The 25,383-nt window shown below is 59.7% G+C and overlaps 1 protein-coding gene across 3 annotated transcripts; it reads left to right on the top strand.

Annotated features, from left to right (window-relative positions):
• Positions 1-4,473: 4,473 nt before the first annotated feature.
• FTCD (formimidoyltransferase cyclodeaminase) lies at positions 4,474-23,644 on the top strand. Of its 3 annotated transcripts, XM_030805975.1 has the most exons (15): positions 4,474-4,577; positions 5,768-5,951; positions 7,069-7,197; positions 8,322-8,410; positions 8,573-8,752; positions 9,757-9,894; positions 10,033-10,164; positions 13,924-13,985; positions 14,304-14,433; positions 14,951-15,112; positions 20,954-20,997; positions 21,228-21,366; positions 22,572-22,667; positions 22,833-22,921; positions 23,411-23,644. In XM_030805975.1, the coding sequence occupies exons 1-14, from the start codon at positions 4,524-4,526 to the stop codon at positions 22,917-22,919; spliced, it is 1,626 nt and encodes a 541-aa protein (XP_030661835.1). In that variant the 5' UTR covers positions 4,474-4,523; the 3' UTR covers positions 22,920-22,921; positions 23,411-23,644. The 3 variants fall into 3 exon arrangements, with proteins under 3 accessions (XP_030661835.1, XP_030661836.1, XP_030661834.1); XM_030805974.1 differs by lacking the exon at positions 23,411-23,644 and having other exon boundaries at positions 4,524-4,577; positions 22,853-23,113; XM_030805976.1 differs by lacking the exons at positions 20,954-20,997; positions 23,411-23,644 and having other exon boundaries at positions 4,486-4,577; positions 22,833-23,127.
• Positions 23,645-25,383: the final 1,739 nt, after the last annotated feature.

Here is a 25,383-nt window from a genome sequence, read left to right as displayed (position 1 = left end):
TTCAGCTCCCAGGTGCAGATGGGCTGGATCCTGGGGCGGGGGCCCAACCTCATGCCGGGCAGACGAGGGGCCCGCTGGCCTGGGAAGCTCTGGCTGGGTGCTGATTTCTGGCCTTACCTTTGAGGGTCACCTGTGGCCACACTGGCACTGGGCTGGCTATGTGGCTGGGCCAGGAGCTTTGGGTCCCAGGCCTAGGGCTGCAGCCACATAGTCTCGGCCAGGTGGTCCATGCCCCCTTCCCCTCGGTGCCAGCGAGTGGATACTTCCAGCAAGCCTGGGATAGGAAGGGCTGTGATGAAACGCACCAGGATTTATTTCAGTTGGATGTGGTGGGATACAGACACAGGACCCCTGACTTTAAAGGAGAGTGTGTCACAAAGTACTGCAGACCCAGCTGCTTAAACCACAGGAGGGCACATACCCTGCCACACAGGGCCACCGCGGGGGGCGCCGCGGCAACAGGACGCAGAAGGCGAGAGGGGAGCATGGCCAGAGGCTTTAGGGGGGTCTCCCTGGGAAGAGAGGCCAGGGAGGGTAGGCACGAAGGAGCAAGTTTAGGATTGGACAGGTTAATTTCCCTGGGCTCGGGGCTATGGGGTGGTGTCTAGTTGACCACCATCCTGCCCCAGGGTGATTGAGGGCAGAGGAACATGGGTTTGGTGAGTGAGTCAGATAAGGGGGGTTGGGTTTACAGGCTCCAGGTGGGTTGGCTTATGCATAAAAGGGGAGCTCTGTTTGCAGGCGCCCTTTGCTGTCTCTAGGAAACTGCCCTGGGAGGGCAGTCTCCAGCCGGCCAGTAAGGCCCCTGAGAGGTCAAAGCATCATAAACCAGAAAACAAAAACCACGTGAGTTTTACAGGAACAGCCTGGTGGGCAGGTGGCATTCAGCCCCTGCGCTCTGGGTCTCTAGAAGAATGGGGTTCTCAGCCTCTGGCCATGGGTCCCCCAAACAGCCTTGGTGTCTTCCAGGCTCTTGGGCTTGGCTTGGAGTGGCCCCTGGGGGCTTTGGCTGGGGCGGTGCCCATGGCTCACCCTCTGTCCATATAGTGGGGCCCAAGGTGTCCACTGTGCTGGGCCAGCCTGGGGGGGCCATGTCGTCAGAGGCTGGACCTCCACCCTGGCAGTGCCACCCCCTAGGCCCCTAAGTTGCAGGTGCATGTGGAACTTTCAGGAGGGCTCCCTTGCAGAGAGGGTGAAGCCCATTCCTGCACGTTTTCTTACTGTGCTATTTAAATGAGGAGAAATGGGAACAGGGTGAGGAGGGTGGCCCTGAAGTGTCTGGCGTGGCCATGTCTCCTGGGGCAGCACCCGGGCCCTGGGCACCAGCTCTCCCATCTGTAGACAGGAGGGCAGTGAGCTTCTAGGGGATGATTTCCGCCTCCTGGGATGGGGGTGGGCACCAGCCCAAGTGAACTCGGATTCTTCGGCACGCAGCTTCCGTATTCAGTCATTTACTTACGGGCACACGATGTTTGTCTCATACTCTGGGTTAGAAAAGTGTATGGCCTGCCTGGCCCTGGAATCAGGAGCCCTGGGCCTGTCATTGGGGAGAGATGGTGGAAACCCTGGTGTGGGCATAGCTGAGATTCTTTCTCCTGTGAGTGGGGTCCCTTAGGGTGCCCGATTCAGGAGCTATTTACAGCACCTGCCAGCATTTCTAATGTCTCAGCGCTGCCCCCGAGAACCAGCGCCGGCGTCACAACCAGCCCCGTTCCCCGTCGTGTTCTCAGCTGTAGCCAAGCCCTGGCCCAGCAGTAGCTGGGTAGGAAATGCATGCAGCTCCTGCCGGGGCCTCCCGCCCCAACCCTCTCTCCTGACAGGTGATTTGTTGGGCTGGAGGACAGGGCCAGGTCTTGGCCTTGGCGCTGTCCTGGGTCATGAGTGTATGGTTCCGGTCACTCTGCTGTGGTGCGAGGATGAAGGTGCCAGCCCAGTGTGGGCAACCCTCACAGCCAGCATGTTCCAGTGCCCTGCACCTGGGGACCCTGGATGTGTGTGGCTGCCGTCACAAAGTACCGCAGACCCAGCAGCTTAAACCACAGAAATTTATTCTGTCGCAGTCCTGAAGGCCCAGAGTACAAGATCAAAGTGTCTGCAGATTCTGTTTGTCTGAGGCCTCTCAGCTTCTGCAGATTCTGTTTGTCTGAGGTCTCTCTGCTTGGCTTGCAGGCGGCCGCCTCCCTGCCTTGTCCTCCTGGCCTTTTCTCTGAGTGCATCCCTGGTGTCTCTCCCTCTTCTCACCGCCCTGCCCATCTCCACATCCAATCCAGTCTGCCGTGCTGGGGGTCAGGTCTTCAGGAGATGGTTTCTCAGGGGGAGGCAGTGCGGCCCTCAACAGACCTCATCCTCCCCTCCTGGCCTCCAGACATGGATCCCTGACCCCATCCTCCCCTCCTGGCCTCCAGACATGGATCCCTGACCCCATCCTCCCCTCCTGGCCTCCACAGAGCCCTGACCCCATCCTCCCCTCCTGGCCTCCAGACATGAAGCCCTAGCTGGGGAACTCTGTGTGCTCCCAGCCTCTGAAGGTTTCTGGGCTTACCTGGCTCCTCTCTCATCCCAGTCCCCCTGAGTAGCCACAGAGGTGGGCTCCCTAAGGCCCGCATGGCTGGGGTTCCATTAAGAACTTCAAGTGGGTGGCTCATGCCTGTAATCCCAGCACTTTGGGAGGCCAAGGCAGGAGGATCGCTTGAGCCCAGGAGTTTGAGACCAGCCTGGGCAACGTGGTGAGACCTCATATGTATTCGTCTGTTCTCATGCTGCTAATAAAGACATACGCAAGACTGAGTAATTTTTAAACAAAAAGAAGTTTAATGGACTCAACAGTTCCACATGGCTGGGGAGGCCTCACAATCATGGTGGAAGGTGAAAGAGGAGCAAAGTCTTACAAGAGGGCGTGTGCAGGGGAACTGCCCTTTATAAAACCATCGGATCTTGTGAGACTATTCACTATCACAAGAACAGCACCGGAAAAAGCCGCCCCCGTGATTCAGTGACCTCCCACCGGGTCCCTCCCATGACGTGGGGATTATGGGAGCTATAATTCAAGATGAGATTTGGGTGGGGACACAGCAAACCATATCACCATGTCTACCAAAAATTGAAAAATTAGCCAGTGTAGTGGTGTGTGCCTGTGGCCCAGCTGCTCAGGAGGCTGAGGTGAAAGGATCTCTTGAGCCCAGGGGCCAAGGCTGCAGGATGCCATGATTGTGCCGCTGCACTCCAGCCTGGGTGACAGAGTGAGACTTTGTCTCAAAAAAAAAAGAGAAAATGATAAAAGCACTGCAAGTGGGCAGCGGCTGAATGTGGAGACAGGAGTTGTCCCTTCTGAGCACAGTCCTGGTGCTGCTGACTTCATGGGCAGCCTCCAGTCAGGGGAGCAGCAGCTGGGGAGAGCTGGGGCCTCTCTCACCTGCCTTCCCCCATATCACACATGCCCGTCTCGTGTGTATCTGTACTCTCACATGCGTGTTCCCCTGCCCTGCGCTCACATGTATCTGCACTCACTCTCACATGCTTGCTTCCCCTGCCCCATGCTCACGTGTATCTGCACTCTCACACGCGTGCTTCCCTACCCCACACTCATGTGTATCCTCGCTCACTCTCTCACGTGCTCCCCTGTCCTGCGCTCACATGTATCTGCACTCTCACATGCGTGCTCCCCTGCCCCACGCTCACGTGTATCCTCGCTCACTCTCACACGTGCTCCCCTGGCCTGCGCTCACGTGTATCTGCACTCTCACATATGTGTTCCCCTGCCCCGCACTCACATGTATCCTCACTCTCTCACACGTGTTCCCCTGCCCTGCGCTCACATGTATCCACGCTAACTCTCACACGTGTTCCCCTGCCCTGCGCTCACGTGTGTCCTCACTCACTCTCTCACGCGTGCTCCCCTGCCCCACGCTCATGTGTATCCTCGCTCACTCTCTCACGTGCTCCCCTGTCCTGCGCTCACGTGTATCTTCACTCACTCTCAAACGTGTGCTCGTCTGCACTCTCCTGTCTGAGCTGAGCTGATCTCAGTTGGCTGCTGTGAGCCAGGGCCTCACACTGGCCTCTCGCCCTCCACAAGCCTGGGGGTCCAGGCTCCTCCAGGAACAAACACAGGCCCCATGGGCTGCCTGGAAGGCCTCCCAGAAGGCAGTACGGGGTCACAGGGGTCACCCGCAGGGGCACAGAGAGGCCTCATCACGATGGGATTCCAGCCAGGCTGGCCTGATGCTCCTGGGGGTCCTCAGCACACGCCCCTTCACCCCGGTATGCGCTTCTTTCCGGGAACCCACACTGGCTGAGTGGAGCCATCCCCTCTGGGTCAACAGCACCCGGGGTGGCTCTGCAGCGCCCCACTCCGCGCCTGCACAGGGACCGTGGCCCCAGTGCTCCTTGTGCCTTGCTGGTTAATGAGAAGCCGGTGGGGAGGTGCTGCTGGTGAGCCTATAAAGGCCCTGGTGGCGGCTGTGGAGCACTGGCCCTGTCCTTCCATCTGCCCAGAGAGGAGCATCCGGATCAAGGTGCTGGCCATGTCCCAGCTGGTGGAATGCGTCCCCAACTTTTCGGAGGGGAAGAACCAGGAGGTGAGGCCCCGAGGAGCTGGTCAAGCATCCAGGGCTGATGGGGCAGCTTGAGTGGCTGAGGCCCAGGCCATGGAGGAGGTGGTGGGCTTGGTGTCCGGGGTCATCTTCCCAGGATGGGAGGAGCCGCTGCCCATGGGCCCCAAGGACATCCCGTGGCTCGGGGACCTCGGGAGTGCCAGACCCGGGGTGGGTGGAACACGACTAGTGCTTGTGAGGGCTGAGGCTTGGCTGTGGCTTCAGGGGCCTTTGGGGTGCTTTCGGTGGGGGGCTGGGCAGACCTCTGGGCCTCAAAGGGCCTTGGTGCTCCCCCCTGAAAATGGGGCTCCTGCCACTGACCGAAAGGGCTGCGTGAGGTCACACGAGGTTGCCCAGCCTGGTCCCCACCGCCACCGCTCCATCTCCACTGGAGTTAGCTTGCTGAGCCGCCACCCTGCAGCCACCATCCTCACTAGACCCAAAACGAAGTAGGCACAGAGGGGGCAGCAGGCCCCCAGGTCTGGCCTCTCGCCGTCCACAGCCCTGAGGTCCAGGCTCCTCCAGGAACAAACGCAGGCCCCAAGGGCCACCTGGAAGGCCTCCCAGAGGGCAGCACCGGGCTACGGGGGTCACTGGCAGGGGTGCAGGGAGGCCTCGTCATGCCGGGATTCCAGCCAGCACCAAGGCCCTGGGACAGGGCAAGATTTGGGGCTAAGCCCCTGCTCCCAGCAGTCCTGCCACCCAGAAGATTCCAGGCCCTTCAGGCCCCTCCCCCATGCTGGTGATGTGTCCCTCCCCTGCTCGGGGGTGGGGGTCCTGGCCCCTCTGTGACCTGCGCCTGTGGTCACCTTCTTGGATCCCCGGCCACATCTCCGGCATCTGTCCGTCCGGGCAGAGCCCATGAGTCTGTCCTGGAGGCACTGCCTGCAGCCCCTTGTGAGGACCGTGCTTGGGCCGGAGTGACTGTGGCTGCTGTGAGGGTTCCCGGGCGGCTGCTGTGTGCAGGCCTTTCGGTGGGAGCTCAGCTTGTCGGAGAGCCCCAAAGGCTTGGCCCACCTCCTCAGCCCCCATCTGTGTCTCGGGGTGCAGCCACCCCCAAAGGCTTGGCGCGCCGCCTCAGCCCCATCTGTGTCTCGGGGTGCAGCCACCTCCAAGCTCCTTTTCCTTCTTTCAAACGGGGAGACTGAGGTGCGGGGGCCGGGCCTGTGTCCCAGGTGATCGACGCCATCTCTGGAGCCATCACACAGACCCCAGGCTGTGTGCTGCTGGATGTGGACGCAGGCCCTTCCGCCAACCGCACCGTGTACACCTTCGTGGGGCCGCCGGAGTGCGTGGTGGAGGGGGCCCTCAACGCTGCCCGGGTAGCTTCCCGACTTATTGACATGAGCAGGCACCAAGGTGAGGTCTCTGGGCTCTCCTGTGGCTGCCATGTCTCGGAATGTCGGGGCTGAGCCCTGTCCTGGTGTCCTGGGAGAGGGGGTAGGCCCGGGGCCCAGGCTTGGAACGTGGGGTCCAGTGGGGCTGGCTCTGGCTCTCCTAGGAGGACCCTGGAGTGTGGGGGTCACGGCCCCCAGCCTGCCTGCAGGGCTGTGCTCTGGGGGACCCCCAGGTCACCACGCTCCCACAGCACCAGGCCACCTCCATGGCTGGGTGGGGGGAGGGGGCCACGCCAGGGAAGGTTTGTGGGCCCCCTCCACCTGCCCACACGTCAAGGGGGCTGAGAGCCAGTCTTGGAGCAGGCACTGGTGGGGGAAGGGCTGCCCGGAAGCTGACCTGTCAACAGCCCACAAGCCAAACACCTCGGTGGGCGGGCAGGGCCAAAGGTGTGTGGACACACGGGCACTGGCCAGGGGCTGGGCCGTGGGTTACTCATGAGAGGCCAGGGATTCACAGTGATCCCAAGGGGAGGACGGACGAGAAGCTTATCTCTAAGGGACCAGCCCTGGGCAGTGGCGGCAAAGGCGGGGGAGGCTGGCGTCCCCTGGGGTGGGCGCCCACCCACGGCTTGGTGTAGCCACAGCGAGGGACTCAGCTAGTGAGAAGAATGCTCTGGAAACGCAGTGTGGATTCTCGGCTTCAGGGGAGGGGGTTGGGGTGGCCGGAACCCAGCCTCGAGCGCCCCCTCTTGACCTGGCCAGGGCTGCCTGAGAGCTGAGCTTTGCAGCCCTTGGAAAGTTATTTTTGTGAGTGTTAGGAGAGAGACAGGTTTATCCCAGAGATGCCAGACCACCCGCTCAGGCCACTGCTCCTGGGCTGAATGACCTCCCCACGCTGGCGCTGGCTGGGAGGACGGTGCAGGAACTTCTGTTGTCCTGGGAGGGGCTGGTGCTGCCACTGGGGCAGGGCTGGGAGTGCCCAGGGCCGGCCTCCTCCCTGTGGTCAGTGTGAGCAGCTCGCTGGGTGTGTGGACTGGGGGGCTGCCCAGGCCGGAGAGGACAGAGGGTCCGAGAACCCCGTGGAGTTCCCACCCGCTCCCACGTCTGGCCTCCTGCCCGGCCTCGCCATCTCTCTGCAGGGGAGCACCCCCGCATGGGAGCCCTAGACGTCTGCCCCTTCATCCCCGTGAGGGGCGTCAGCATGGACCAGTGTGTGCTCTGCGCCCAGGCCTTTGGCCAGCGGCTGGCAGAGGAGCTGGACGTGCCAGGTGAGCGTGCCCTCCCCGCCCCCCTCGCTCCGCTCCTATCTCATTGGTGTGGGTTACTGGCTCCTTCTGTATCCTGCAATTCTCTGCCCTTGACTGCTCTTGCAAGGGCAGCGTGTTCCAAAAAGCCAACATGCAGAAGCACAGCTCCCTCAATACTGAAATAAACGCAGCCTCGCCTGCGGCCGTGCAGACCCGGGGCCGCCTCAGACTGCACCGCAGAGCAGCTGGACAGGCCAACCAAAAGCCTTAAAGTCCACGCCTTCTAGAGTAGAATAATTTCACTTTGGGAAATTAACTAAATCAAGAAAATGATACGAAACAAACAGAGACAAACGGGACAAAGTGCACACCCACCCCTGGTGCTCAGGCTGCACCAACCCAGCGCTCCCGGGGCTCAGGCTGCACCAACCCAGCACTCCCGGGGCTCAGGCTGCACCAACCCAGCGCTCCCGGGGCTCAGGCTGCACCAACCCAGCGCTCCCGGGACTCAGGCTGCACCAACCCAGCGCTCCCGGGGCTCAGGCTGCACCAACCCAGCGCTCCCGGGGCTCAGGCTGCACCAACCCAGCACTCCTGGAAAGAAATCCCGAGGCAGGGACGTAGGTCACAGTCACGCCGGCGTGCAAGGCACACATAACCCCCGTGATGGTCACGCCGGCGTGCAGGGCACACGCAACCCCCGTCACGGTCACACCAGTCCCCCCTGAAGGAAATTCCAATGCAGGGCCTGCGTCACAGTCACACTGGTGTGCAGGTTCATGAGTTTTTCCTTTTCTCTGTCGTTATATTTATGTGGTTGCTTGCGGTTCTGTTTACATACATACAAAGAAAACAGAAGCATGAACGTCCTGCCGTTAGCATGTCCCACGTGTTCCATCCTAACCCTGCAATTCGCCTTTTCAGGGCCCTCTGAGGAGGGGGTGGGCGGGGGTGCTGGCCCACACTGAGGGTCCACTGGGACCACCCGCATCCATCCAAGGCGGAGAACGGGCACTCCCCGGGAGAGGGTGCAGTAGGGGCCCGTTCCTGGGTTAGGCTGGAGGGAGCCCCTCCACCTGGGTCCTCCAGGAACTGAGTCCTGGACCCCCTGCCAGTCCAGGCCTGACCGCCGGACTCTCCTGCAGTGTACCTGTACGGCGAGGCGGCCAGGATGGACAGTCGCCGGACCCTGCCGGCCATCCGGGCCGGGGAGTACGAGGCCCTCCCTAAGAAGGTGCCCCCACGCCGGGTGGCGGGTGGTCGGGCCTGGGAAGGAGGTGGACCTGCCCCTTTGTCCTGGCTGGGGCGGCTGGGCTGGGCCCCTCCTTCCCGGGACCCCGGCGGGTCTGCTCCCTCCTGTGGGGGATGTCTCACCCCAGAGTAAACTTGCCCACAGCTCCAGCAGGCCGAGTGGGCACCCGACTTCGGCCCCAGCTCCTTTGTCCCCAGCTGGGGGGCCACGGCCACGGGGGCGAGGAAGTTCCTCATTGCTTTTAACATCAACCTACTCAGCACAAAGGAGCAAGCCCACCGCATCGCGCTCAACCTGCGAGAGCAAGGCCGCGGGAAGGACCAGGTGACCCCGTTCACTGACCCCATGGAGCCCCACCCAGCCCCTCGGGAAAGGGTCAGAGGCTGAGAGCCTCAGGCGGGGCAGTCGGTGGTGGATGGGGCACCGGCCGGACAGGGTTCGGCCTCCCACCTGCAGACTGGCCCAGCCTCAGTGTCCACACCGTGCGGGGACAGCGCAGGTCGGCAGGTCAGGGGTGGAGTGAAGCTGGGGAGCTCTAGCCTCATGGGGATTTTCCATGGAAGGAGGCAGGGTTCCCTTTGTTAACATGTGGCAGCATTTGCATACTGCTGGGAAACAGCGACTTCCGGAGTCCCAGGTGCCCTCAGGGGCCCCCCACATCCCTCCAGATGCCTTGGGAGCCCCGACACCCCTGCAAACCTTCAGGTGCCCCCAGGCCTTTCCCTCCACGTCTGCACAGCAGTGGTCACCTGGTCTGAGCGTCACCCCTGCGCAGATGGTATAGATACCTGGAGAAAGAGGTGGAGGGACCGCCTGCCCATCAGTTCCCCACTCAGAGACCCCGGTCCCACCAACAGCCGAGGTCCTGGGACCCGGCTTCCTGACCTGCAGACTCAGCACAAAAGCACAGGGACCTCCAAGTCCTGCTCCCAGCCAAGGGCAGAGGTCCGAGTCCCCCCATGTGGACTCAGTCACCCTGACGAGTGCGGGGCCGAGGGATGTGTCAGGGGAGCAGATGGGATGGGAGAATGGCATGGGGGTGCCTAGGGCCCCACCCCTCAGCATTCCCCCAACATCTAGGACACAGCGTGGCTGGGAGGCAGGGCCTGGGCTGGGCGGGGCCTGCCGGGACCTCCGTTTCCCTGTGGCAAGCGAAGTTTCTCTGGCCCTCCCCGGCCAGCTCAGTGAGGGACGGAGGAGAACCACAGCACCCACCCGGGCACAGGCTCCTCCCCGTCCAGCTGGGGGATGCAAGCGCCAGGAGAGACTGGCAGGAACAGGCAGGATGAGCTTCCTAGCCCGGGCTGGGGAACGCTCTTCCTTTGCAGCCAGGACGTCTGAAGAAGGTTCAGGGCATTGGCTGGTACCTGGATGAGAAGAACCTGGCTCAGGTGTCCACCAATCTTCTGGACTTTGAGGTCACGGCGCTGCACACGGTCTACGAGGAGACCTGCCGAGAGGCACAGGTGAGCCCGGGAGCAGCCGCTGCTGCTGTGAGGGGCGTGCAGATCTGTCCCGTGGGCAGGGCAGGGGCCCCACATCCTCCAGCCAGGGCCGTTCTCCAGCCAGCCCCCAAGGGGGTGACGCTGCCTGTGCCTCGGCAGGAGCTGAGCCTCCCAGTGGTGGGCTCACAGCTGGTGGGCCTGGTGCCCCTGAAGGCTCTGCTGGATGCGGCCGCCTTCTACTGCGAGAAGGAGAACCTCTTCGTCCTGGAGGAGGAGCAGCGGATCAGGCTGGTGGGCCGGGCTGCCGAGGAAGGGTCGGACGGGGCGTGCGGGGAGGTGGGGAGGCAGTGGCGGAGCTCACAGCCCTGGGGCGCAGCTTCCCTCCCCCTCCTCCTCCTTCAGTTGATTGACTTGTGTTCAGAAGATGAGATTTCACTTTTTATTTTGGAAACCTTATTGAGGTTTTCTTGTGACCTATGATATGCTCAGCTGTGCAAATTTCACGGAGAGGACACCCTGCTCCTTTCTGCTGGGTCTTGCCTCCTGGGCCGGCCATGCTCCCGTGGAGGGGCCTGCACCTCCTCTCACCACCTCCATCGGGGCTCCCTGCACCCCTGGAACTGGCAGCTTATGGATGTGTGTGCCTTCAGCTATGGGACTTAGATCCCCATCCACGGTGCGGCTCCTTCAGAAAGTGATTCCTTTTGTCTTGTGGACACCTGGGCTTCAAGGCTCCTGGGGTCTGGGTTCCACTGGGGCCTCAGGTCCTGCTGGGGTGTGGCAACGTCTGCAGAGCCGCTGTCCGCCTTGGTCTGTCCTTTCACTGGAGGTCACTTTGTTTTAGGTGTGTTTTTCGCAATAAGCACAATCCACTTGACTGGATTTTTTGGGGACGTTTTGTCTGTTTGTGTTTTTACTGATTTAGCTCTTGTGACTTGTGGATTCCGTCCTTGTTTAGTCTCAGGCATATTTTCTTCTATTAGATCGTTGACCCAGTTACTTAGTTCTCTAGCTGTAGGACCCTGTGGTGCTGCAGCAGCTTTGATGTCTTCTCTGCCTCCGTCTTTACTTTCTCTGCCACACTCCTTTCCTCTGGATTCACAGCGGTTTTCCGAAACCCAGCCTCAATCATTGGTGCGTTTGTGGCCTAGTCTGTTGTATTCCTGGCTGTTAACAAAATTTTTTGTGACTTTACATTTTGTATAATTTCTTACAGAGAAGATACAGGTGGCCCTCCACTCCTGCCTTCCAGCCATATTTTCCAAGTGCTTGCATTTTGCCCCATTTATTTGTGTATAATCACATTATATTTTTTTCTGGACTATTTAAAAGTTGGGTTGAAGACATTGTGCTCTTTTACCCCTAATTTATTAAGGCTGTGTTTCTTAAGAACAGGGACATTCTCTTACATAACCACAGTGTAATTATCACAATCAGGAAATTCAACACTGATATAATCCTAGTATCTAATAATCCTCAGGCCGTAATCAAGTTGCTTCAGTGTCCCAGTGATTCCCATCGTAGCGATTTCTCCTCCAGTCCATGACGAAGTTCACGTAACACAGAGCACTGAGCCAACCTTTTCTCCTTTCGTCCAACTGTTCCTGTCTTCCTTGTCCTTCACTGACCTTGACATAGTTTCAAAGGACAGACTTTTAAAAGCGCCTCAGTGGGGACTAGTCTGATGTTGCTTGTGGCCAGATGTAGTTGTGCATTTTTATTTTAATTTAATTTATTACTTCTTTTGAGACAGGGTCTTGCTCTGTCACCCAGGCTGGAGTGCAGTGGCGCAGTCACTGCAGTACAGCTCACTGCAGCCCCAAACTCCAGGGCTCAGGTGATCTTCCCACCTCAGCCTCCCAAAGTGCCGGGATTACAGGCAAGCACCACTGTGTGGCTAATTTTGTACAGATGGGGTTTTGCTCTATTGCCCAGGCTGGTCTCAAACTCCTGGACTCAAGCAATCCACTCACGTCAGCCTCCCAAAAGTGTTGGGATGACAGATGTGCACCACCACGCCCAGCCAGTTACGCATTTTTGGCAGGAAAAGCATAGATGGTGTTGTGTCCTCCTCAGAGACGCCAACTCCCCACGATGCTCATTTTCTCAGGGTGCCGATGTGGACCCGTCACTTGGCCAAGGCGACCCCCTTTCTCCTGGGCCCTTCACTGCAATGTTACTATTTTTCCTTTTGCAATTAATACGTTGTGGGGAGTACTTGAAGGTGTTTAAAGTATTGAGTAGGTAGATAAATACCTGTTTATTACTGAAATTCCAGAGTTTTAGGAGCCAGTGACAGCATTCCAACGTCATCCTTTGTCTCTAAGCAGCAGCTGTCACTTCTCCACATTTCCTTGCCTTGTCATGTGTGAGGCCCCCTCTGCTTTCCAGTGTGGCGTTTTGTCTTCTTTTTTTTTTTTTTTTTTTTGAGACGGAGTCTCTCTTTGTCACCTAGGCCGGAGTGCAGTGGTGCGATCTTGGCTCACGGCAACCTCCGCCTCCCGGGTTGAGGCAGTTCTCTGCCTCGGCCTCTCGAGTAGCTGGGATGACAGGCGTGTGCCACCGCACCTGGCTAATTTTTGTATTTTTTGTATTTTCAGTAGAGACGGGGTTTCACCATCTTGGCCAGGCTGGTCTTGGACTCCTGACCTTGTGATCCACCCGCCTTGGCCTCCCAAAGTGCTGGGATTACAGGCGTGAGCCACCGTGACCGGCCGGGGTTTTGTCTTCTTTACCTGAAGGGCCCCACGCCTGCGGCCTGCACAGGTCTGGCTGTGCGCGTGGCTGCGTGCTGCCTCGTCATGGTGAGGCTGCTTTGCTTTGTGTTCTGTGATTTTTGATTGCGAGTGCGTGCTCTTTGGAATTTTATCTATGGTAATTCTTGGACACCTGGGTTCAAAGTTTTCTCCTCCAAGGAGGGTTTGTGCTGGCGCTTGTGGACACTGCCTCACAGGACCCCGTGAAGCTGAGTTTTTGGCTTGGAGTTCTGGAACCACACAAGAGTGAATTCGGTGTCGGGTGAGGCCTACAGCCCTGTCAGGGCGGCTTGTGATTAGGAATTCCCAGGAAATTTTTTTTTTTTCCTGCTTCACCCAAAGGGAAGGCAGGACTGGGAAGTACCTCAACTGTTTCCTCTGGCAGGTGGCTGTTTCTAATTCATCCTTGGGGATGGCACCTTCCAGGGGTCTCCAGTCGGACCCCACTCTGAAAGCCCCAGACTTCCCCCACTCATCAGGGGCTGCCAGAGAGGGGCAGTTGCCCTCAGGGCGGACCCAGCTCCAGGCTGGCAGGCCTTTCCGGACTCGTCTTTCTGGTCATGTCTGGTTTCAAATGATGTCCTGTCTGCTACCTTAGCCAGGCCTTTAAAACGCCCCGCATCTTCCTGGGGTTTTCTGCGGAAGGAGGCTTTGCCTTGCGGCTTGCTGGTTCTATGGCCACGGGGAGGCGCTCTCCACCCCGCCCGGCTGCTGTCCTGTCTGTGGGGTGGGGTGGGGGTCGCACAGCCAACGTGTTCTGAGTGGGTTTCGCAGAATGAATTCTCATCTTAAATGGGACTGTCACAACTTTATTTTGAATTTAGGTAAAACTCACTTTTGTGGCATACCAGTTTATGTGTGGGTGACTTGGGGCTGTTTCTCAGCTTTTAAGGACTTGTTAGATGGAAGACTTGGTGAATTAAAATCTTGCCGCCCCCGTCAGCGATGGGGCAGTGGTGCTGGGGGGCGGCGAGGGATGAGCAGCAGTTTGCTGAGGGGTCCCCAGGGGTCAACTCCTTTCTCTGGGCCTCGGTTTCCCCAAGGGCAACTCAGGGTGATGGCTGTTTCCAGAAGCCTGTACGGGGTGCCTGCTGGGGCGGGGCCCACAGGGCTCCTGGCGGGGCAGAGGTGGGGGGTGGGGGGTGCCAGCCACGCCCCTGCCCTGCTCCCCGCAAAAGCGCCTGTGTGCTCGGGGCAGGGGGCGGCTGCCGCAAGGGTGGGACCCGCGGGTTCCGAGGCTTTCCTGGTGGTGGAGGCGCGCCGAGGCCGTTTCCACTCCAAGCCGCTTTTCCAGGTGGTGAGCCGGCTGGGCCTGGACTCCCTGTGCCCCTTCAGCCCTAAGGAGCGGATCATCGAGTGAGCCTCTGCCCTCCCACCCTCTTCTCACCCTTCCCGGGCTCTGCCACTCGGGCCTTGCGGGGCGCTGGGGTCCCTGCGTGGAGACCCGGCTGAGCCCTCCCAGCGCCTCCCTTTGGGCGCCTACTCGGCCTGCGCCAAGCCGGGGTCTGGGGGGTGAGGGGGGCACAGAGACCCCGGCCGGGTCCCCGCAGGTTCTCACCCGAGTGGTCACCTCCCCGTGGGTGCAGGCGGGCGTGGGGCCTGGGGCGGCCCCGGGAGGACTGCGCTCCCCGCACCAACCCCGGCCAGACCCGCTGAGCCGCGCCCACCCTGCAGGTACCTGGTTCCTGAGCGCGGGCCTGAGCGAGGCCTGGGCAGCAAGTCCCTGCGCGCCTTCGTGGGGGAGGTGGGTGCCCGCTCAGCGGCCCCCGGAGGCGGCTCGGTGGCGGCGGCCGCTGCGGCCATGGTGAGCGCGGTGGGAGCGGGGAGGGCGGGGGGTGTAGAGTGCGGGGGGTGTAGAGTGCGGGGGGTGTAGAGTGCGGGGGGTGTAGAGTGCGGGGGGTAGGAGGGCGCGGGGTGGGGAGGGCGGGGGGTGTAGAGTGCGGGGGGTGTAGAGTGCGGGGGGTGTAGAGGGCGGGGGGTGTAGAGGGCGGGGGGTGTAGAGTGCGGGGGGTGTAGAGTGCGGGGGGTGTAGAGTGCGGGGGGTGTAGAGTGCGGGGGGTGTAGAGTGCGGGGGGTGTAGAGTGCGGGGGGTAGGAGGGCGCGGGGGGTGTAGAGTGCGGGGGGTGTAGAGTGCGGGGGGTAGGAGGGCGCGGGGTGGGGAGGGCGTGGTGGGGCCGCCCTGGGTGGAGACGCGGGGGCCACACGGGTGGGACCCCCAGGGTCGGGACCCCCGCAGGGATCACCCGGGCCCCTCGCTGTTCCTGGGGGTGGTCCCGGGCCGTCTGGGGTCCCTGCGACCCCCACATCCACCCCTCCCACAGGGTGCGGCGCTGGGCTCCATGGTGGGCCTCATGACCTACGGGCGGCGCCAATTCCAGCCCCTGGACGCGACGATGCGGCGCCTGATCCCGCCCTTCCGCGAGGCTTCGGCCAAGCTAACCAGGCTGGTGGATGCCGACGCCGAGGCCTTCGCCGCCTACCTGGTGAGTGGCGGCCACAGCAGGGCTCCCCGGGCCCCACCGACAGCGAACCCCCAGCTGGGGCCCCAGTGAGGAGCGGGTCAGCCTGCGGCCGGGGAGGGGCTGGGGACCAGGAGTGGCCTGAGGGCGTCACCACTGGCCGCTGTCTGGACCTTGACCACCAGCACCGCCCTCACCCCAGCAAGTGCTTGGGCCCAGCAGGGTTTGAGGGTTCGGCCAGGTGACCCCACATTCACAGGCCATGGCAGCCGGTACAAGGGAACAGGCCCCTCCCAGCAGGGGAGCCAGGAGCCCAGGCTTGGGGGACCCCACAGACCTGGAGCAAGGCGGGCAGTTCCAGGAAAGGGAGGCCTGCAAGAATCTCGGGAACACAGTGGTAAGTGCTCTCAGGCAGGCCAGAGAGGACCCGTTTCAGCCACAACACAAGACAGAAACACCATCTTCAGATGACACCCACTCAGGCAGGCAGTGACCGCACCTCCCTCCAAACACGACAGGAACATGAGCATCAGCTGGCAGGATGTGCCCACAGATGGGGGCTGGGTGCTCAGAGCCTAGGGCAGGGGCCAGAGAGCCTGGGAAAGGGCAGTGACAAGGTCAGGATGCCCCCAAGCAGTTCCAGCCCAGGAGAGGACAGGAAGGAAGGGCAGAAAAGAGAGAGAGAGGGAGGGGGGAGAGATGCAGATGGCAGAGGGAGGGGGGAGGGAGGGAGTGAGGAGAGAGGGAGGGGGGAGAGAGGGAGGGAAAGAGGGAGGGGGAGAGAGGGAGAGGGGGAGAGAGGGAGAGGGAGGGAGAGAGAGGGAGAGGGAGGGAGAGGGTGGGAGAGAGAGGGAGAGGGAGGGAGAGGGTGGGAGAGAGAGGGAGAGGGAGGGAGAGGGAGGGAGAGAGGGAGAGGGAGGGAGAGAGAGGGAGAGGGTGGGAGAGAGAGGGAGAGAGAGGGAGAGGGAGGGAGAGGGAGGGAGAGGGGGAGAGTGGGGAGAGAGGTGTAGGGGCCAGCCATACAGGGTCTGTGGGTTTTTCTCCCCATGTGTAGAGATGAGAGATTGTAGAAATAAAGACACAAGACAAAGATAAGAAAAGACAGCTGGGCCCGAGGGACCACTACCACTAAGACGCGGAGACCGGTGGTGGCCCCAAATGCCTGGCTGCGCTGTTATTTATTGGATACAAAGCAAAAGAGGCAGGGTAAAGAGTGTGAGTCATCTTTAATGATTGATAAGGTCACGTGAGTCACATGTCCACCGCACAGGGGGCCCTTCCCTGTTAGGTAGCCGAGGCGGAGAGAGAGAGGACAGCTTACATCATTTTTTAAATGCTCTTTTTAGAAAGATTAAAGACTTTGATACTTTTACTAATTTTGCTACTGTTATCTAGAGGGCGGAGCCAGGTGTACAGAGTGGAACATAAAAGTGAAACAGGAGCGTGACCGCTAAAGCACAGCATCACAGGGAGACGATTAGGCCTGGGGATAACTGCAGGCGGGCCCTTTACAAGAGGTGGTGGACCAGAATCTTATTTAAACTCCCATGGAGAAAGGGAGACTGCCTTTTCTGGTCCTCTAAGTAGCAGGTGCTTTTCTTTGGCACTGACGATACTGTAGACCATGCTCCGCTTGGTAACGGGTACCTTCCCAGACGCTGGCCTTACCGCTAGACCAAGGAGCCCTCTAGTGGCCCTGCCCAGGCCTGACAAAGGGCTCACACTCGTTTTTTGGTCACTTTTTACCGTGCCCCTTCAGCTCCTATCTGTGTATGGACTGGTTTTTCCTAGGTTATGATTGCAGAGCAAAGATTATTATAATATTAAAGAGTAATTGCTACAAACTAATGATTAATAATTATATATAATATCTATGATCTATATCTAGTATAACTCTTGTTATTTTATATATTTTATTACACTAAAACAGCTTGTGCCCTCGGTCTCTTGCCTGGGCACCTGGCTGGCTTGCCACCCACAAGAGGGAGATGGGGAGGGGGGGTAGGGAAAGAGGGAGGGGAGTGGGGAGAGAGGGAGGTGGGGAGAGAGACAGGGAGGGACAGAGTGGGAGGGAGGGAGAGAGAAACATGTGCTCCAGCCTCTGGAGCAGGGCAGTGAGGGCGCCCGGCCTGTGTTTCTGGGAGGGCCACAGACCCCCAGCCCTAAGTCGGGAAGTCTACCCTGCAAAGCTGGGTGAGGAAGGCGGGCCCCAAATGCACGTGGAATCCACACACAGGCACAGAGGGAGCCAGGATGAGGGCCTGGGATAAACAGTCCCGGATTTGCAGAGGGAGTCGCCTGAGGCTCCCCTTCTGGTCCTGTGGAGAGGTGAAGCTGGCTGGGCTTCTGGGTCGGGTGGGGACCTGGAGAACTTTTCTGTCTAGCTAAAGGTTTGTAAACACACCAATCAGCACTGTGTCTAGCTAATCGGGTGGGAACTTGGAGAACTTCTCTGTCTAGCTGAAGTATTGTAAAAACGCACCAGTCAGGGTTCTGTGTCTAGCTAAAGGTTTGTAAATGCACCAATCAGTACTCTTTAAAAACGGACCAATCAGCACTCTGTAAAATGGACCAGTCAGCACTCTGTAAAATGGACCAATTAGTGCTCTGTAAAATGGACCAATCAGCAGGATGTGGGCGGGGCCAAATAAGGGCATAAAAGCTGGCCACGACGCCTGCAGGGCCAACCAGCTGGGGGGGTCCCATTCCAAGTTGTGGCGGACTTTGCTCTTTTGCTGTTTGAAATAAATCTTGCTGCTGCTCGCTCTTTGGGCCTGCACTGCTTTTATGAGCTGTAACACTCACCGCGAAGGTGTGCAGCTTCACTCAAGTCAGTGAGACCACAAACCCACCGGGAAGAACTAACAACTCTGCTACCTGCCACCTTTAAGAGCTTAACACTCAGTGCGAAGGTCTGCGGCCTCACCGGAATGAAGAAGCAGCTCCCGACGCGCCACCTTTAAAAGCTCACTGCGAAGGTTTCCGGCTTCACTCCTGGAGTCGAGACCACGAACCCGCCAGAAGGAAGAGACTCCGGACATACCTGAACAACAGAAGGAACCAGTTCCGGACCCACTGTTTGCAGGGAGGTGTAGACGCTGATCACCCTTTCCAGTCATTTTAAAAATTTAGGTTTCATTTATTTACTTTGTACTATTATAGGCCCTTTGGGGGTTCACCCCGCCGTCTCCGCAGCCCGCCCAGTGCGCGCCTCTCTTGCTGCCTCAGAGCTCTCGCGTTTCCTTCCCCTCCCGCGCAGCCCCGCCCGCTCCCAGCCTGGCCCCTTGCGTTTTCCACTGTCCCCCACCCCAGGGAGGGCCCAGGGTACCCAACACCTGCTCGCAGAGCCCTGCGTTCTGGGATGCGCTTCTCATTACCGGGGAGGTTAAGCATGTTCCCTGTATTTAGCGGTGGTTTTTATTTCCTTTCCGGGAAGTTATTTGGTGAATATTTTTTGACTCCTTTTATCTTACTTTCTCTTGGGGCTTTCGCTGCTTTCTGGTTTTTTCTTTTTTTAATAGGGGAGTCAGGCCTTGTTCTGGGCTCAGCTTTCCCCGTTTGTTGTTCGTCTTTGGACTTTGCGTGTGGGGGCTTTTGACAATGACTCTTGATCTGTAGGTCGTGGAATGTATCAATTCTAACTTCATATTTTCTGGCTCTTGTATCACAGTTTAAATGGCCTCCCCAGAACAAGATGACCTTTTCTAGACTTTAATGGGTTGATGAACTTTTAGACCCGGAGAGGCATTTAAAGACAGTCATGAATTTAGAAATAGGCCAGGCATAATAGCTCACACCTGTAATCCTAGCACTTTGGGAAACCAAGGTGGGCGAATCCCTTGAGCTCAGGAGTTTGAAATCAGCCTAGATAACACACCAAGACCCTGTATTTACCCAGCCCACCCCACCCCCCCCAAAAAAAAAAAAAAAAAGCCAGGCGTGGTAGCAGGTGCCTGTGGTCCCGAAGCTACTCAGGAGGCTTAAGTGGGGGTAGCTGGAGGCCAGGAGTTTGAGGCTGCAGTGAGCCGTGATTGCACCACTGCACTCTAGCCTGGGCAACAGAATGAGACCCTGTCTCTAAACTAAACATATGTAGATAAAACATAGGAACAACTTTACATTTAGAAATTTAAAATAAGGTGAATAATTGAATAATTAAAAAACAAGTAGGATAAGTACGTAGATGAAAATGTAATCAAGGGGCAGAAAAGAAACAAGACGTGTGGTTTAGAGAAACATGAGCAGGGACGGTGAGACTGCGCAAGGCATCAGTGGTCGCAATCAGTGGATTGGTTTACAGTCCCTGTGAGCCACGTGAAGGTGGACGGGGAGTGCTGGGTTGGTTTACCCTCCCTCTGAGCAATGCGAAGGTGGACGGGGAGTGCTGGATTGGTTTACACTCCCTGTGAGCAATGCGAAGGTGGACTGGGAGTGCTGGGTTGGTTTACACTCTCTGTGAGCCACGTGAAGGTGGACGGGGAGTGCTGGGTTGGTTTACACTCCCTGTGAGCAATGCGAAGGTGGACTGGGAGTGCTGGGTTGGTTTACACTCCCTGTGAGCCACGTGAAGGTGGACGGGGAGTGCTGGGTTGGTTTACACTCCCTGTGAGCCACGTGAAGGTGGACGGGGAGTGCTGGGTTGGTTTACACTCCCTGTGAGCAACGCAAAGGTCGACTTCTGAAAAATATAAGGAGATATCTTTACCTTGCACCAAATACATAAGTAATTTCCAGATGGAATAGAAAACTGTGTTTCCCCATCACCAACACAACCAAGCCTCACGATAAATCATAGAAAACAAAACCGACCGGGCGGGCAGGCCTCGGCCGGACACAGATGTGGCCACGTGAAGCACACCCTCGGCCAAGATCTGCCCAGGGAGACCATGGACACCGCAAGTCCTGGCTGTGAGAGAGCGTTCGTAGTGCGAATCACAGCGTGGGGATGGCTGTCTTGCCTCTGCCTGCAACTGCTGCAGACCCTCGTGCAGAGGACAGCCCGGGAGAGGGGCTGCAGCCAGGAGGCCTGGTCCGGACGACGCCCCGGCCAGTCAGGGAGACACTGGGCATTTCTGTTCCTCGATCACCACTGTCGGAACGGTCAGAGGATCCAGATCTGGCCGGGGTCCAGGGAGCATTTGCTCCCATCCATGGCGGAGGGTAGGGGCCATTGATGATGACTTTCTGGTGGAGATTTGGCCGAATCTTCCAAGATGAAGTGAGCACGGTCCCCACTGACCACCCCTCGGCCGGGGCTCTGGCCACAGCAGATGTGAGTAGGGCTCCCAGTGGGTCCCTGGGAGGTTGGTGTGTGGCCCCAGCCGTGCTCGTCCACACGGGGTGGGTCCGAGGAGCCGAGTGCCTTCGGGTGACGCCATGAGCCACACACGTGAACACCTAGGAAAGGCCAGTGCCTGTGGCCGGGGCAGGGACGTGAGGGGCTTTGCGGTTTGCTCTTAGTCCTTCTGCACAGTCTGAGCCTCTTATGCCCAGGCTTGGGGGCAGTGCAGCTGCTTGTGTTGGAGACAGGCCCAGAGCCACTCCTGCCCTACAGGTTCTGAGGGCTCAGGGGACCTCCTGGGTCCTCAGGCTCTTCAGCTGAGAATAAGGGCCCTGAGGGAACTACCTGCTTCTCACATCCCCGGGTCTCCGACCATCTGCTGTGTGCCCCTGACCCCGCCCCACCCCGCTCCTCCACCAGGCCTGATGCCAAGGGCTGTAAACCACCGGCCCAACAGGAGCTTGGTTCCCAGAGAACTGGTCCCTGCCTGGGACGTGCTCCTTGCTACGGCCCCTTGTGGGAGCTCAGAGGGCATGGCTGCTCCCCCTACAGTCCCTCGCCCAGTGGTTCTCTCTTTCTGGCAGGAAGCAATGAGGCTGCCCAAGAACGCACCTGAGGAGAAGGACAGGTGAGCCTGGAGGGCCGGCCGCACGGGGCTCTGTGCCTGAGGAGTTGGCGGCCAGGATCCCGGGTACCTGGGCGCTGTGACGGGGCGTGGTTGGCCTGGGCGTGCTGGGTGTTTGGGAGTGACTTCCCATCGCCCGCTTCTGCAGCCTGCTCAGCCCTGTTGGGGTGCAGTGTGTTCACTGCCTGCCTGTGTGTGCCCCTGCACTCAGGCTCTCCTCTTGGTCCTTCCAGGCGCACAGCGGCCCTACAGGAGGGGCTGAGGCGGGCAGTCTCTGTGCCGCTGACGCTGGCGGAGACGGTGTCCTCGCTATGGCCGGCGCTGCAGGAACTGGCCCGGTGTGGGAACCTGGCCTGCCGGTCAGACCTCCAGGTAGGGGGGGGCCTGGGGGACCCTAGGTGTCCTGCTGCAAAGCAGGAAGCAGCTGTTGGGGCTGAGTCGCTGGAGAGCACGGTGGTTTGCTGGGCTGAGCCAGGCGGGCAGACCTCACTTCACGGGCAGTTCTCGGGGCTTTGGCCTCCTCCAACAGGGCCGGGGTGTCTGTTGCCTTCTAAGATCTCGCTCATGGTTGCACCACAGAGACCCAAATGTGTCTGCAGAGCCCACCCTGACCACCGTATAAGTGTACACTCCCCCAAGACCCCCCTTATCACCCCACTGTCTTGTTCTAGCAAACACCTACGTCAGCCTGGGCACAATGGCTCATGCCTGTAGTCCCAGCACTTTGGGAGGCTGAGGCAGGAGGATCACTTGAATAGAGGAGGTTGAGACCAGCCTGGGCAACATAGTGGGACCCTGGCTCTACAACAGATATATATGAGCCGGGCACGGTGGTGCCTGTGGTCCCAGCTACTTGGGAGGCTGAGGCAGGAGAATTGCTTGAGCACAGGAGGGCGAGGCTGCAGTGAGCCGTGATCACACCACTGCACTCCAGCCTTGGTGACAGAGCAAGACCCTGTCTCAAAAACAACAAAACACAAGAAAGCACACGAGGCAGCTCCTGGAAATAGATGCATCACACTGGCAGGGGCTGCGGCTGGGCAGAGGGTCCCAGACAAGGAACGTCTGTCTCACGGGCTCAGCACTTTCTGCAGCCGCCCTAAGACCTCATGGTCTTGTGGGTCTTTATAGGAAAGACACCTCTTTTCAGCATCTGGTCCCAGAGAAGTGTCCCCTCAGTCCCTGGGAAGTGACCCTGGGCAGTGGGCGGGCCGTTAGCCTGAAGCTGCCTCCAGGGGCCCTGCAGGGGATGACTTTGCCTCTAAAACTGTGGTCGTGGTTCCTAGAGTGGCAGAGAGCCTCCAGCGTGGCTGCTTCCAGGCCTCCTGTGGGGCTGAGCCCTGCTGGGATAAGAGGAAGTTTCGTTTTCTAAGCTCAGTGGTGGAAGAAAGCAGGAGCCATGCTGAGCTTGCCCCGGTGGTGGCTCCCCTCTGTGGGGCGAAAGCGGGGGCTGTGCTGGGCTCCTTGTGGTGAGGAGGACGAAGTCCGGCCTGTCCCAGAGACCCTCAGGCAGAGACCCTCCTTCTGGCAGTTTGCTCAGCCTTGATCCATGTAGGGGCTCCCCGGGGTCCTTGCAGGTGGCGGCCAAAGCCCTGGAGACGGGCGTGTTTGGCGCATATTTCAACGTGCTCATCAACCTGAGGGACATCACAGACGAGGCATTTAAGGACCAGGTGAGCAGGAGGCAGGTGTGGTGCCCAGACCCCACGTGGGGGCCTGGATTCACAGCCTCAGGGTGATTGCCGACTGGCCGTGGGCAGCGGGGGTCGGAGGTTGCTGCCCAGCAAGCTGGGCTGAAGGCTGGAACTGCCAGACCCCTTTTTCCCCGTGTCCATCAGGTCCACCGTCGTGTCTCCAGCCTCCTGCAGGAAGCCAAGGCCCAGGCTGCACTGGTGCTGGACTGCTTGGAGACCCGGCAGGAGTGACGGCGCGGGAGGCCTCTCCGGGCTCTGTGGCCCCTCCCTAGCCCATCCCCAGAGGGCAGAGCTGTGACCTCGGTGGGGACACAGCTTGTTCGTGTGGGGCCCAGAGGATAGGTGGGTGGGCAGCGGGGCGTCGCCTGGAAATGGAGGCGCTGGCAGGGACAGAAGACCCCTTAGTCCCATGTGACCTCCAGTAAAGTCTTGGCACCAAACCTGTGTTGTGTGTTTGCGGTTTTGGGGGCAGGGCTGAGAGCTGAGCTGCAGGTCTTGGGGCAGGAGCAGGACACATGGTCAGTGGCCCATGGGAGCCAGGGTTAGAGGGAATGGGGTCGAAGCATGAGGAGACAGACCTCAGCGTCAGGGTCCCCAGGCACCCAGTGCAGCCCACAGTGGGCAGGGTCACAGGTATTTGGAGCACCTGGGGTTCAGCGCAGGTCCTTGGGCTGTGAGGCCCTTCGTCTGAGGGAAAGGGGCCCTGGTTGTGCATGGGACAGAAACCCTGGGGACAGTGGGACCATCGATGCTGGAAGGATAGCCTCGCTTCCCAGGTGCAGCTCCGGGGGGGTCCGGACAGTCCCACAGAGCACGGTACTGGCCCCGTCCTCAGTTCCCATCCACCCTTCAACCAGCAGCTCCCCGGGAGACTTTTCCTCCCTGCCTCAGCTCCCTGCCCGGCCAGCCTCCTGTCTCCAGAGAAGTTCTCCATTAAAAAATAATTTAACAAGTCACTATACTCTCAGATTACTTCCAGATGGACTATTACGTGTGATAGACAGCAATGCAGGACATTAAAAAGAAGATTACTGTGTCCTTGAGTGCTGCAGAAAACTGAAATGCCTTATTGGAGAGATTTCCCGTTCGGAAAATAGAACATACTTGTTCCTGAAAGAAGATGTCATCATCCAAGACCAGTGACAAGAATCCTACAGGGAGAAAAAACACCCAAGGTGTGTGTGGGCACAGGGACACCATCACTCAGGATGAAAGGTTCTTACACATCCGGCCGGCAGGGGGCAACAGGGAGGGGGTGCCAGGGAGGGGATACTGGGGAGGGTAGACGGGAGGGAACGCTGGGGAGGGGAGACTGGGAGGGGAGACGGGGGAGGGAACCCTGGTAGGGGAGACTGGGGAGGGAATTCTGGGGAGGGGAGGCTGGGAGGGGAGATGGGAGGGAGCGCTGGGGAGGGGAGGCTGGGAGGGGAGACGGGAGGGAGCGCTGGCAAGGGGAGGCTGGGAGGGGAGATGGGAGGGAACTCTGGGGAGGGGAGACGGGAGGGAGCGCTGGGGAGGGGAGGCTGGGAGGGGAGATGGGAGGGAACTCTGGGGAGGGGAGACGGGAGGGAGCACTGGGGAGGGGAGGCTGGGAGGGGAGACGGGAGGGAGCGCTGGGGAGGGGAGGCTGGGAGGGGAGATGGGAGGGAGCGCTGGGGAGGGGAGGCTGTGAGGGGGGAGGGGAGATGGGAGGGAGCGCTGGGAGGGGAGGCTGGGAGGGGGAGGGGAGACGGGAGGGAGGCTGGGGAGGGGAGGCTGGGAGGGGAGATGGGAGGGAACACTGGGGAGGGGAGGGGAGACGGGAGGGAGTGCTGGGGAGGGGAGGCTGGGAGGGGAGATGGGAGGGAACACTGGGGAGGGGGAGGGGAGACGGGAGGGAACACTGGGAGGGGAGACTGGGAGGGGAGACTGGGGAGGGAATGCTGGAGAGGGGAGACTGGGGAGGGAACGCTGGAGAGGGGAGACTGGGGAGGGAACGCTGGAGAGGGGAGACTGGGGAGGGAATGCTGGAGAGGGGAGACTGGGGAGGGGAGACTCAGAGGGAACTCTGGGGAGGGGAGGCTGGGAGGGGAGACTGGGGAGGGAATGCTGGGGAGGGGAGGCGGGGAGGGGAGGCTGGGAGGGGAGACTGGGAGGGAATGCTGGGAGGGGAGGCGAGGCTGGGAGGGGAGACTGGGGAGGGAATGCTGGGGAGGGAGGCTGGGAGGGACATTTGTGAGGGGACATTGATGTTGGACGGTGAGGGGACATTTGTGAGGGGACACTGGTGTTGGGACGGTGAGGGGACATTTGTGAGGGGACACTGGTGTTGGGACGGTGAGGGGACATTTGTGAGGGGACACTGGTGTTGGGACCGTGAGGGGACATTTGTGAGGGGACATTGGTGTTGGGACCGTGAGGGGACATTTGTGAGGGACGCTGGTGAGGGGATGCTGGTGTGGTATAATTGGTGAAGGGCCAGTGCTGAGGGGCAGTTGCTGGGTGGAGCTGTGGGGTAGAGCCCATGGGTAGCTGGAAGTCCCTTCCAGTGGGACTAAGGTTCCTGCCCTGCAGGGTCCAAGGCCACACACCCGGGAGCTGGCACCAGAGAGGGGAGTGCCCTCTTCCTGCAGAGGCCCTGGGCAGCACCTGCAGGCGCCTCTGCCTCCCTCCACCTGCGGGACCCGCGATGTTCACCTGGAGCACAGAGATTTGA

Source organism: Nomascus leucogenys, chromosome 25, assembly GCF_006542625.1.
Source record: "Nomascus leucogenys isolate Asia chromosome 25, Asia_NLE_v1, whole genome shotgun sequence".
In the NCBI taxonomy this organism is placed as follows: Eukaryota; Metazoa; Chordata; class Mammalia; order Primates; family Hylobatidae; genus Nomascus; species Nomascus leucogenys.
Note: the sequence above shows the minus strand (reverse complement) of the source record. Positions and strands in the feature narration are given on the sequence as shown.

What these genes read in the sequence shown, in the direction of transcription:
- FTCD (XM_030805974.1), top strand. Translation starts at nt 4,524, where the DNA reads ATGTCCCAGCTGGTGGAATGCGTCCCCAACTTTTCGGAGGGGAAGAAC. An exon ending in CGGAGGGGAAGAACCAGGAG is followed by an intron (nt 4,578 to 5,767) that starts GTGAGGCCCCGA and finishes CCTGTGTCCCAG; the next exon opens with GTGATCGACGCCATCTCTGG. An exon ending in CGGCGGCCGCTGCGGCCATG is followed by an intron (nt 14,434 to 14,950) that starts GTGAGCGCGGTG and finishes CCCCTCCCACAG; the next exon opens with GGTGCGGCGCTGGGCTCCAT.